This window comes from Poecile atricapillus, chromosome 8, assembly GCF_030490865.1.
Source record: "Poecile atricapillus isolate bPoeAtr1 chromosome 8, bPoeAtr1.hap1, whole genome shotgun sequence".
Classification (NCBI taxonomy): domain Eukaryota; kingdom Metazoa; phylum Chordata; class Aves; order Passeriformes; family Paridae; genus Poecile; species Poecile atricapillus.
The window spans coordinates 4,160,109-4,173,488 of NC_081256.1; the positions used below are offsets into that span (position 1 = coordinate 4,160,109).

The 13,380-nt window shown below is 45.2% G+C and overlaps 1 protein-coding gene across 4 annotated transcripts in view; it reads right to left on the reverse strand.

Moving 5' to 3' along the window:
• YEATS2 (YEATS domain containing 2) overlaps nucleotides 1-13,380 on the reverse strand; it is a 48,114-nt gene that overhangs the window by 16,739 nt on the left and 17,995 nt on the right. For 3 of the 4 annotated variants that reach the window (XM_058843890.1, XM_058843888.1, XM_058843892.1), the window contains exons 12-20: nucleotides 11,611-11,769; nucleotides 9,132-9,235; nucleotides 6,545-6,652; nucleotides 4,931-5,101; nucleotides 3,500-3,758; nucleotides 2,603-2,764; nucleotides 1,561-1,697; nucleotides 1,059-1,214; nucleotides 154-327 (exon numbers count right to left, since the gene is read on the reverse strand). In XM_058843890.1, the coding sequence (XP_058699873.1) occupies nucleotides 154-327; nucleotides 1,059-1,214; nucleotides 1,561-1,697; nucleotides 2,603-2,764; nucleotides 3,500-3,758; nucleotides 4,931-5,101; nucleotides 6,545-6,652; nucleotides 9,132-9,235; nucleotides 11,611-11,769 (1,430 nt within the window). The remainder of the gene's footprint in view (nucleotides 1-153; nucleotides 328-1,058; nucleotides 1,215-1,560; nucleotides 1,698-2,602; nucleotides 2,765-3,499; nucleotides 3,759-4,930; nucleotides 5,102-6,544; nucleotides 6,653-9,131; nucleotides 9,236-11,610; nucleotides 11,770-13,380) is intronic. The other variant, XM_058843891.1, reaches the window with a different exon arrangement.

Here is a 13,380-nt window from a genome sequence, read left to right on the forward strand (position 1 = left end):
CATGCATTGCAGCTTGACTCCAGGTGGGCAGCCTGCATCAGTTGCATCCATGGCCGCATCCACCCACCAGAGCACTCACTTATCTTTCCCTGGGACTGTCGTGGCAGGAGTGCAAACACTGCATTCCAGAACACTGCCAGTGCTGTTTCTCACCTGGGCCACCCCATTTGTGGGGAGGGCCACGGCAGGAGCAGCAGCCGTGGTGATGACACCTCCTGATACTCTCAGCACGGTGGTGCCAGGTTTGGAGAGCTGCGATGAGGCAGGCACTGATTTTATAGACCCATCTGATATTTTCACCAGTGATGTCTGTCCACTGGATGCAGCCTTTGAGAAAGAATGCAGCATAAGGAAAACGGTATATTAGTTAGGGTCTTAAGTTATTTTAAAAACTAAATCAAAACAGAACAAGAAATCAAAACCACTAACAACAAAACAAACAAGATAAATGCTTTTTATATTACTAGAAAATATTTTCAAAATACTTTTGAAAAAATCAAATTCTGGTAATAATTGCTGGAACAAAATTATCACCTCAGAAATCAACTTTGTAAGTGTTGACTTTGCAAATATATGTCTATCAACCTTGAATTTTGGATAAACAACTGTGAGTGCTCTTGAGGCATTTGAATTTCATAGAGACTACTCGGTACTTTTTAAAAGAAGGACCTTTGAGGTGTACCAAACCTAAAGATTTTTAAGAGCTTTAGCAGGTGACCCATTTCTAAAGTTCAAGTACATTTATGTACATTTTTGCACCTGACTCTATTCATTTTTCCAATTCCATTTCACTAAGAAATCCCATTTACAAAGCAGCAACCCCAAGCTTACACAGCCTGCAAATTGACCCTCTCTGAGAAGAGAAAGCTGGAAATCTGTAGTCTGATAAAAGTAAGCCTTTGTGTGCTTTCATCGTGGTACAGCCAGCACCACTTGTTCAAAATTCCACATCAAACCAAACAACTATGAAAGGAAATGCTCTCCACAATGTGTGGCTGTGGTTCCTGTATTTTAGCTGACAAAACTAGTAAGAGAGAAACACATCAGTTGCACATTACCTGTGTAAACAGAGCTGTTTTCTGTCCAGTTATCACTTTCAGGGCTTGTCCTTGTGTGGAAGATGCTCCAACTCCTACACTGCCCTGAACAACTGATGCTGGAGTCAGCTGCTTCCCAGAGCCCTGAGGTGAAGGCTGGCCAACCAGAAAGGTGCCCTGCTCCAGAAAGAAATCAGGGAGGTCAGCACTCTGGAACACATCTAAGAGTCAACAAAAATCTAGGAGTGTCAGCAACAGATAAAAGCTTGTGGCTATAACGTAGCCACAACAACATTTCATCTTCTGCAACAAGGCACTCAATACTAACCACACTGGATGCTCTTGCACTAAGAGCTGGATGCAGCCTTCTTGCTGCAGAACACCTTCTGAGCAGAGCAGGAGAAGAGTCCAGACACCGGAGTCCCAGAACGTTTCACATTTTACAGAACCACAGGACATCCACCTAACACCTCTGCAGCCTGAAATGTCAGTGTGCTTCCACTGAGATGCTTCTGCTACTGACCTGGGGTGTCTGCTTCAGGATGTAGGATGTATAGGTGAGGTGCTGTGACAAGTTACTGCTTGTGCTTTGGGTTCCCCCTCCTCCTCCTCCACCTCCTCCTCCTCCTCCACTATTTGTAGAAGAACCAGACTGAAGACCTGTAACCAGAGGAAAAGACTTGACCCTTTGGTAATCAGACAGTGCCAGCTGCTAAAGCATCCCTGTCTAAAAAGTACTTGAAAAGACTTTGCCACACATTTGGTGCCATGTGTTTTGCAGTCAAGTAATGTTATTAATTCAATAAGGCAGAGTTCTGTTGTGCTGCTGTGCTCTCTTACAGCTCAGCTAATGCCATGAACAAAAGGAGCTACTGGGGAGATATGGGGGGCTGGTGGACAAGCAAAGCTCATTTCAGGCTGTTTTGAACTTTCTATGAAATGAAAACGCTGTCCAACAAAAGATCAATCTTTTCATCACTCTTTTGCAGGTTATGGATCTGCAGCAAAAGCTCTGGAAACACTCTGAATGTCACTGGCTTCTTAATTTTAATTTCACTGGCTGTCAATGCAATTTCGTTAACAGAATAACAGGTCATGGATACCAAGCAGTGGAAATTTGCAATGACACTTTGATATTCCCTGTCTCCAGAAGGAGCAGCCTGAACAGTGACTTTTTGCAGTCTCTCATTAAGAAACAGAGGTAAAAAAAGTACTCATGGCTCTGTCATAAACATCACAGGTATCTGATCTTCCCTGCTGCCAATGAGTTCAAAGTTGAACTGCCCCAGCTGCAGGTATTTCACTGGGAGTTCCATTCACAGGTCTATTAACCAAAAAAATTTCTGCATTGAGAGCACGGCATGAAAAGCAGTTTCACTGAAAACAAAAGGCACTTGTGATATCTCAGCCCTAAAAAGCAACACATATGGGTTGCTGTGAACAAAGACACCCTATCCCGTTACTGATTTCCACAGCACCAAGATGCTTTCTAGCAAAAATGCCAAACATATTAATTATGCAGTGATTACATTATTTAATTCATTACATTTCCCTGCAAGACTAACTAGCATTATTTGTGGCTCGCAGTATGGCTCCTTGGGGTATCAGCAGCAGTTTTCCTTTCCCAGAAGGGTTCTTGCTGTTGGTGGTGAGGTACAGCTTGGTGCCTGGTGGTAAGTTTGCCAAGTTTGCCAGGTTGGTGGCTGGTAATTGCAGTGTAGCCATCACTAGAAAGAGAATAAAAAAGAATAAAACAGCTGCTTCCAGAAAGTAGTATGCACTGAAATCTGCACAGGATGGAAGTACTCAGTGACTTGCAACCAGCCCTCAGTAATCCCTACTTAGCTGCTCTAACCGCAGATTAACTCCACCAGTGATGCACAGACACTTTTTTTAATAGTTCTGGAAGCAATCTCTCTGCATGCAGTCCCACTTGTGGCTGCAGGCCAAAGCAGCACAGCTGTGGGGTTTGCAGGCTTCCTGCAGCCCCAGGCACCCCACAGCAGCTTTCCAACAGCGCAGAGCCCCAGCCTGTGCTCAGCTAAAGCAGCTGTGTGCAGATGCACACACGGGGCTTCTGCCCATACTCCTGTACCTGTAAGCACTGGGGAAGATGTGGGGATGAAATAGGGACACTTTGGATCTGGTTGGCTGGATTCATGGGGAAAGGACCATAATGCCAGGCAAAAATGTGAGACCTGGCTCCACGGAAGTCTGCACATTCCCCAGAGTATCCATCCGGTCTCCACTCCAGAACACCACATGTTTTAAAGCACTTGTGCTCCCTCTTCCCCCTTACAGATAATGAATTAACACTTTCTTTATTATTAATCTCAGCCTGAATTTTCCTACAGAGCTCTCTACTCACTTCCAAGATTTTCAATCACACACAGTCATTCTGCAGTTGAATAAATCATTATAGACCCATCACTAGCTATTAACAAGGTGTAAAATCACTCTACCTGAGCCTTGAGATGTACTTTTCAGAGCCCCTGTGGAAGAAACTTGCGCCTTTGTTATAGTCTGCACGGGCTGAGCCACAATTGTCCCTCCACCTCCACTCACGATGGCTTTGGCTACACCTTGAGTCACAACCTGCTTCGAGCCAACAGCTTTTGCTACCGAGGAGCTGGACTTTGCCACAAGGATCTGCCCACCACTTATTGCCACCGCTTGTTTCACTGTCGACTGCAGCGCAGACCCAACTGGAACGCCAACAACCTGCAACAAACAGGGATGGGATGGGGCCCTGCTGGCCACAGCCATCCTGGGAATCCTGGCTGGTATACCACCCCCATCTCCAGACATTTCAGGACATGCCTGGTCATGAACAGAAGCTCTTCACTCAAGAACAAAATTAAATCGGCAAGAGGCCAATCCAAAGTAAAACGATAAACTGTTAAACCCAGACAGGATCTCAGTGTAACCACAAAAGATTAAGTTCATTCAAATCACAGGGCAATTCCTTTTTTTTACTGATTTATAAGCAATGGCTTAATTCCAGCTGAAGATAAAGCTTGCCATGGTGAATTAAGGAGATGTAGAAATTCAGTTTCAACACATTCATGGGAACGGATCCCCTGGGAAAACTACGGCCTCAAAGCAGAACCCACAAAGTGCTTCCATTTTATGTGTTAATGGTAACTGCAGTGAAACATGAGTATTTGCATACCTGCTCAAACAGGCAAGAAAGGAAGCAAAAGCAAGGAAATGTTGCAAATGTAAAGAAAGTATTTACTTATGCAAATGTTAAAGTTCTTTATGTAATCTCTAGTGTCTGGCACATCACTTGACTCTGTCCAAAATGGAAAGAGGCAAGAATGGAGACAATTTCTGACACATCTGTCATCCTGTCACTGCACTGTGCCTTCCTAAAAGCTGTGTCACTCCTGTCAAAGCAGGACTGCATTGGCATGATTCCTACAGTAAAATGCTTGAGTTGCCACTCAAATAGGACTGCTTTCACCTAATGTTAGTTCTGGCTCAGCCTCCACCCTGCTCCCTATTTGTGCTATTCTCTTGTGCTGCAGGCCTGCATTCCTAGGAAAGAATTCACCTTCTCTTATGGAAAGACCTGAGTGAGTTTCAGCAAGAGCTGGTGACAGCAGCCTGCTTTCTGAGTGGACAGTCCAAAAGCACCTGCACCTCACTGCTGCAATGGCTTGGACAGAAGCAGGAGATGTCCCTGCCCACATTAAGATGCAGCAGTGCCTGCTCAGCCTGCTCCCTTCCCAAGCACTACATGGAAGCAGGACACAGGAACCCAGCTAGCCACGGTGCTGCCACCTGGGAGCCAGGCAGGATCAACCCAGCTCCCCTGGGAGAAACACCAAGGGCTGCAGTAACACCAGCAGACAGCTCCCACCACCCAGGGATGCCCGTGTGCCCCTTACCTTGGACTGCACCGTGCCCTCGCCGGCGCTCACCGCGGGTTTCTGTGGGGACAGGGCCAGCATGTGGCTGCCCTTGACGGTGACGTACTGCTGCAGTGGGGGCTGCGCCGCACCCGCCGCCGGCACCGCCGCCTGCTGCGGCAGCTCCCCGGGCTCCTGCTTGATTATCACCTGGGCAAGGGGAACAAACACGCACAAGGAAAGCAAACACCTTTGATGCCTTAGGATTTTTGACTTTATGTTTATCAAATCCTGTGCTGCATTAGTGTATAACTCCAAACTCTAAACAGAGGGTTAGATACTGTCTTCACACTTTGGTCAGACAAAACAATTCCTCTGGGCCTGGAACCCAAGGACACCCCACAGCCTCAGGCCCTAAAAAGTATAAACAGAAGTGAATTGGGGGAACAAACTGGGGGTAAATGACTTCATTAGCTGAAGCTGTAATTGGAAGATTAACATATGTAAATGCACTAAACTTAAAATTGTCTGAAAAACTCGTGACCATTGTCCACTTTGGGTGTAGCCTCTGGGAGGCTTCTGACTGGCCAAGGTGTGCCTATTGAAGGCCTTTAAGAAATATCCACTTTATTCTCTTAATCTTCCCTAGCCTCTGCTCCAGGGAGCCCCTCCAAGGCATCACCTTCAAGCACTGATTATGGCTTGTGGAGCAGCCTGTCTGCAGGGAAGGGCAGGCACACTCTGAACTCACGTGGTGCTCACCACCACGGGGACTCTCCAAGGGCTCCAAGTGAGGGCTGCTCCCACACAGCATGGTATGACAAAGTGACACAGTGACAAAGCAGTCCCCATTTCAGAGGTGACATTACAGAGTCACAGCAATTGCTGGTAGTGTTACAAGTACCACTCATCCTGACACAGGACTTGGCCAGACTTGACTTCTTCAGACCCTGCGTCTCGGCACGGAGCCACGACACTCTGAAGTTTCAAACCCATATTCCAAACCAACTGTTTTTTATTTCCATCCTGCAACGTTACAACCAATAGCTACAGACACTGTAAATGGTTATAGCTGACATACACACATTCTCTTGTGTATATGCTTTATGTTTCTCCTACATCTAATCTCTAAGGGTAGCAACACAAAAAAAGCCTCATTTCAGGTTTTTTCATATTAGATTGTTGTAGGCACTGGAACTGGTAGGAAGTCCTCTTTCACTTTTTACTTGGATCACCTAACATTGCCAGAAACCATTTTATATTCCATGTGGTAAAATTTAAGGAAACACAGTCAAAAGGAGCAACATCTGAGATTCACAAATCACTGTTAACATTTTTTAAGAAGCTCCTGACAGATCTATTGCAGATTACTTCTACTGCATCCCTTTCAAAATATCAGCCTGAACATATGAGTGACTCAAAAAAGAACCCCAGAAAGGATAGAAGAGGTGATAAAAGACAAGATCCCAGGTACAGCAGACCCACAGGAAAAGAAGACACATTTTTGAGAGATGCTACAGAGCCCTTAGCAGCAAGATACATTGCTTCCAGTAAGAGTTTTACAGGCACTGGGGTTCCATGTCTTGTGGCACAAGTCAGCATTAAATAACATTACTGGGCTGCCTGTCCCAGCACAAAAGTCAGGAGGAATACCTTTGTAAAAGCTCCCAGTCCTCCAGTGACCGATTTGGGGCTTTGCACCTTGGAATGACTCCCAATGGGACAAAGGGGTGGCATGGTGGCAAAAAGAGAATCCTCCTGCTGCAAATAAGAAGACACGGTGCAAAAATCAGTGATACATCTAATAAAAGAAACAACACAAGTGACTGCTAATAAAGGGCAGCACGGACCATCTGGGCAGGCCAAATTACCTGTGCAAATAAGACACTTCCAAAAGTCATTCAATGCTTGAGTAAAAGGAGTCTAACTTTCTTAATGCAACCCACAAAGCAAATTTTACTTGGAAAGTTGCATCTCCAACAGCAGTAACTGTTTCTTACTGTGTCATACACAGGCAAAAATATCAACTCATGTTCTCTGATCAATTTTTTATATAGAAGTATTTCACTTAAAATTCAAACAGGCTGAGGGGTATCTTATCAATGCATACAAATGCCTGCTAGGAAGGTGTAATGAAGGTCAAGCCAGACAACACTCAATAGTATCCCATGCATGGACAGAGTCAATGGGAACAAACTGAAATACAAGAAATGATAAGGAAACTCTTGTTAGTGTTGTTTATGGTGACCAAACAGAGTAACAGGTTGGTCAGAGAGGCTGGGACTCTTCAGTCTTGAAGACACTCAAAACCCAACTGGATACATTCCCAAGGAACCTACTCTATTTGACCCTGCTTTGACTTGGAGTGGTTGATCTCCAGAGGTCTCTGCCAACCTCAATTACTTTGTGATTCTTTACACAATCTCAGAGAGAGAAGACTGTGTAAGAAGAAACAAGTTACAGAGGTGAAAATTCTTCTCTCAGAGGAGTTTATGCTCTCCTCTAACTGGAACAATGCAGTAGCACACAATGATCCAGACAGAACTCACCATTTGGCAGAAACAACAAACATTAAGTAAAAAAGGTTTTGTCAGCTGCACCTGGCACTTCTGGGTCTGAGGCCAGCAGAGAAGTCAAGTGCATTTGGGGGAGTTTGTTACAGTGTGACTGCTCTCTTTTACAATCCATATGAACCCCAAAGCCGTGGTTTTACAATCACTTGGCCCATCCTTGGGTTGGATCATGAGCAGAAATCAGGCCCTGTGACTCCTGGCACCTTCCTTGTATTGACACAAGTGGCTGGAAACATTACTTCTCACACAGGTGGGCTGTCTGCTCTGGGTCACCACACAGCTGCACAGCTGGTGGCAAATGGGAGGTGTGAAGACAAGGCTAGAGGCACAACCTGTCCTCCCAACAGCAGCTGCATTTGAGACTGGCTGCAGAAACACAGCCTGAAGTCATTAAAACAAATACAGAAAATTAGCACAGAGTGAAGAGATGAAAAGCGGTGAGTTAAGCACAACCTGTAATATCCCACTGAACTATCAGGCACACTCATCTCTTTAAAGAAAGCCTAAAATTACAGCTTTTACAGCAACCAGAAGACATGAATCAAATTACATTGCTGTTTACAGAAGTATGATTTTTATGGGTTTTTAAAAATATCTTCAGTTTCTAACGTTGCCCTGGAAATACAGAATTCAGCTGTTACCAATGATGTGTGTCTACTCTGACTCACTGAAAACTTTTCAGAAAAAACTGTTGCAAATCCATGAAAAACAAAGAATAATGAATGATTTTCAACATTGTTAAGTGAAATCCACCTGAGCACACAGGTTTTTAAAATCTGACTAGCCAGCTGCACACTTGACACTGCAAATGCTACTCCAAATTAACTGCTACAGACAACAGGCTGCAACACTTTTCCCTCAGAAGACACAGGAAGCATCTCAGTTCCAAATGTGATTTGCTCTCTGCAGGCTGACTGACAAGCCTTCTCCCACCATATCCTGCTTTAATACTGAGGCTTGGAGACAGGGAAACGCTCCTGCTTCCAGCAGCACACCCACCAGCTGCTTTCAGAGCCTTGCTGACGCCACTTCCCTGCCAGAAATATCATCCCTAGCACAAGATGAGGGAAAGATTTTATGTGAGACAGTTCAGCTCTGTACCTTTTGGGCTTTGCAGATCAGAAGCATGAACTGTATTTATTGCTGTTTGTTTACACATCCAAATGTTACTCCACTGTTTACAGAAACATTTTTTTTTAAATGCAGGCAGTTGTAAAACCACTACATGAGTTATTTTCAGGCTGCTAGGAACAGCTGCTGTACAAGAATAATGAACAGAGAGAAGGTTTTGAGGTAGGCATCTCTGGTTTCATCATACTCTGTGACTAACAAAGTGAAGAAGATCAAAGCCAGCTACAGAGGAGCTTTTTTGAAAGATACAACGTTTGGGGAGCTATGCCCTCCATGAATTTCCTTGCAGAGAAGCAGAAGAGCAGTGCCTTTAACAGATATGTAGGCAAGCCTAATTAAAGCTGCATGAAGTGACACTATCATCTTGTATAAGCACCATGCTCTCCTATGGCTCCATCTGTTAGACACACTAAACCTTCACATGAAATGACAATCCAAGGAATTTGCCTGAACTGTAGATTTTTTAATGCTAAAAAGTCCCATTTAACAGAAAGCTGGACCCTAAACAGGAAGTACACACCTAATGAGAACATTACCTTGACAGCTGAGGTGCCAAAACTGCTCCCGTGGGTCTTTGACACAGGAGATCCAGTCCCGTGAGAGGCCTGACAGACACTGCTCAGTTTGCTGGTCGGGCTCCCTGCACAGCAGGAAATAAAGCAAATGCTGGGTGAGGGCTGGGAGCAGGGCCACTGCACACATGAAACCTCTTCTAACAAGGAACAGGGCATTTCATTTCATCTGCATTCTCCATCACGTGCATCAGCAGGAACCGCCATGGGCACAAAACAAATCCACCACCGAATTTCCACCTGCAGGAACCGTGCCCCAGAGGAGGTACTCTCCACCCACTGCTCTGAGTGCTGCAAGCAAATGGTCAGGAACCTTCCTGGGTGGCTGAGGATATCAGCTACGGGTGCAAATATGTGAAATTAGGGCAGATGCAAAGTCCTCTGCTGCCCAGAAGCCCCTTGAACCCACACTAACCTTGGACACTTGCAGGAAGGAAGGCTTGGAGAGGGAAGGAAAAGAAAGGTCACAAAAGGATGGAGATAAAGTGAGGAATTACAGGAGCAAGGGACAGTGAAGGAGGTAAAGGAAGAAACAGAAACAAAGAAAGAAAGCATAGAGTCATCTGTGGCAGATGCTCTTGCAACATTATCAGACTGACACAGGTGCCACAGCCCTCTCCTGGCCCCCCAGGATGGATGGGGGTCCATGGTAAACTTACCCTGCATTATCAGCCTGTGCACAAGACTGCTCCTCAACAGTCTTGTGGCTGCTGCTGTTGGGCTGCTTTGGCAGTTTTGTTTGTTCAAGAGACACGAAAGCCATGAATTACACACATGAAAGCCAAAAAGGCAGTGTCTCATACAGTTGTACTATAATCCACACTTGAGTTTAGAAGTAAATGAGCAGCCACTTCTGAGAATGGGCTTTGGGAAGGCTGGCTTTCACCGAGTAAGATCTCACCCCTTTTCTTAAACACCATCTGCAGCCTTATCAAAAGTGCCCCAGTGACTTTTTCTGTAATCCACATTATGCTCAATTCAGCCTGGCTGCTGTTACCCAAAAAGTGAGTTCTACAGAACCTCTTGCACCCTCACACAGGGTCTGGTGAAGAGGCTCTCTCACAACAAAGTTGTTTGGGGAGGAGAGGGTATCAATCTTCTGCTCTGCCACTGACGTGATCTGACTCATGCAGGATACAGGGGAGGCACAGGAGTGCAGGGAGGGAGAGGCAGCAAGCAGCCTCTGCCAGGCCACTCTGTACATCTGTGTGCAGAGTGTGGTGGGAAACCACAGCTTTAACAACTGCACATTAAAGTTTGTACATCCCAACCACCTGCACATCCTATCCTCCATGTACAAACCTCTATTAGAAGAACCCAGAAGTTACCCAAACCATGACAAACCACTTAGAGAAGACAGTCAGGCTGGAGGTAAAGAAACAGAAAATAAGAGGCAGAAATCCCTCAACCAATCAAAAAAACCCCAATTAATCAAACCCTATTGGTGAAACAGCATCAGTGTTACCAAGAAAGCCACAAAACATACTCAAAAAAATTCAGATACAGCTACACAATTCCTACCAATTACCCTACCAATTCCTTCTGTGATGAAGTTAAAATGAACATGACAGCTGTGTTTCCTCAGATAAAGGGAGGAAGCATTAGTAAAAATATTTTTTATGTTTTCCAACCATGCCCATGGCCCAGCAAACGGTTTGTGTTCCATGGGTGCTGTATGCTGCCACTTGGCCCTGGGCATCCTGCTGAGATGCTGGCAAGCACACACATACACAAACAAGTGTGCTTTAAAACAGACAGGAGCTCTTGGCCATATGCCACAACAAATAAATGACTTCTGAGGGACCCTTCCTCCACCCCAACACAAAGATTACTGACTGACTCCTCTATCCATCACCTGTGTCCTGAGGTTCAGCCCTCCCTGTGGCCCCAGGCTTTTGTCACCACTGAGGGAATCTAGTTAAGAGGAATCCAAACCAGCTGGAATTGGACCAGGTAGAAGCTGAGAGCACAAACAAAATCCAGCACAGCTGTTCTCCTGGTAACCAGGGTCTCTGCATTTCAACACATCTCCTGTGCCCCACACTGAGACCTAAGATTGATCTGCCAGTCACTGCAACCTCTCCATGCTCTGCCACATCCACACCAGCATTGTCACCCAGCCACCTGTGCACTCTGTCTAAAGCACTGCAACACAGTCTACATCACCTTCTCCCCTTCCCTTTTACCTGAAAACAACAGGCTCTCTTTGAAGAGGTCTGTGAACTCAGTTTGGCTTTACAGTGTGCTGTTTCCTAAAGGAAGCAACACTCAAGTCTGAGATATCCTCAGCCACGCACACACACCAGCACCTTCCTCTTTCTCTGCTGAGCACTTTTCCATCTCCACGAGCTGAAACGCTGCTGTTACACTGATCATTTTGGGGGGGAGAACAAACTTGAATGGGTAAGACTAAGCCACTGCCTTCTGTGGTCACACTACACACCTGTGCTTGTGGCTGCTGCTCCAACCGTCTGTCCAGGCTTGTCCACAATAATATACGGGTTATTAAGGACTGAGCTGGCAGAGCCTTGCTTCATGTGCACCGGAGTGGACGTTGGGGTACGAGGTAGCGGAGATGGACTAGGGGTCGATATTGGAGAACCTTAAGAAAAAAAGTCCAATGCTTCTAGCTTGTAAATGTTGTCAGAACATAAAAACATGGCAATAGTAGTACTTTTGAAAATGGCTTAGAAAAGGAATGTTTTTTGAGGATGCATTTCCCAGCCTGAGTGAGGTCACAGGACTTGGAGAAGGAAAGAAGAGACAGAAGGAAAGGAAAAAAGGCACATAAAGCACTATGGCTCATACCTACCCTGGACATGCTCTGCCTACCAGGACAAGAAGGGCTCAAAGGGAACTTGAGAAGCCATCTCAATATCCCTGAATATCATATCCCTGAATCCTGAGGGATATTAGCTACATCATTCTCACTGCCAAGATCAGCGCACCCAAGGAGATGGAGAAAGGGAGCTGAGCTCTCTTTCCCTTGTGCAGCCCAAAGTACAGGCACTCAGGAGTGGGAACCAAGGAGTTCCCCTAAAAAGGCTGTGTGGAACAGCCTCAGGCAGCAGGAACACCCAGGTCCCTTCACTGCTCTGGTCCATCCCTTCACCATTCTCACTACAGCAGAAACCCCTGAAATCAATCTGCAAAATTGATTCTTCATTTTCAATTGATTGCTTCTGGGTAACATAGCCAGGAGAGAGAGAGACTAGAGAAGAAAAAAGCTGCATGAAGGAATAAACAAGAAATTCAGAGAAAAGGACTAGCAAGGAAGTGATCAGAGAAAAGAGACAGCAGCAAACACCAACCTTCACCTGCCTGTTAATGTACTTTCTTGGCAGTTACTGACACTTAAAACAGAACATAATGCTCATCAAATACAATCCCCGTGTCTTATAAATTGCTTTGAAATCTGAAAGGGGTAACCTTCCTCAGCAGACAGCAGAACCTTGGGGGTTTAGCAGGGAAACATTTAAATAGCAAAGATAACAAAGAATAGTCCAAAGACTTTAGGAAAGATAGGATGGCCCCTGTAATTCCTGCTTTCTTGGAAGCTTTGGGAAAAGATCAAGAGAAGAGCTTATAAAGAAAGAATAAAGCACTTGGCATAGGTTCAAGTGTGAATCAACCTGAGAACAGTCAGGAACAATATTGAAATGTAACTAGAAAAAACCCAAAACCAACAAAACAAAAACAAAACAACAAACCAGACTCACTTTAAGAAAATTATTTGGGAGCAGCTCACCAGAAATCACATGTACTGATAGCTGGTGTTTCATCCTCTATCAGAAAATGAAGAGCTGCAACAGGTCACCTTGCAGCCTCACAGCATGTGCCATGGTGAGCTGTACATTAATAGTTCTTGATGTAAAACATCATCCAGTGACTGGCATCACACCCAGGCAGGGAAGGGACCACAAGTCAAATGAGCAAAGCAGCACTTTGGCCATGTTTGGTTCAGAAGCTGTCACGCTGCCCACTGCAGCCAGCTGGCAATTTAATCCAACATAACATGGACTTTTGGAAGACAAAGACCAAAGCTGCTCCATCTGATGCAATATGGTAAGCACAAGAGGATCTATTTGAGTCTACAAGGTTAAAACTAAATTTTTTGCCCAGTAATCAAGGAAAAAATTCTTAATCCATCCCAGCTGTATGAAAGCAGGAGGGAGAAGAATGGACTATTCCCACATAAAAATATTCCACATGG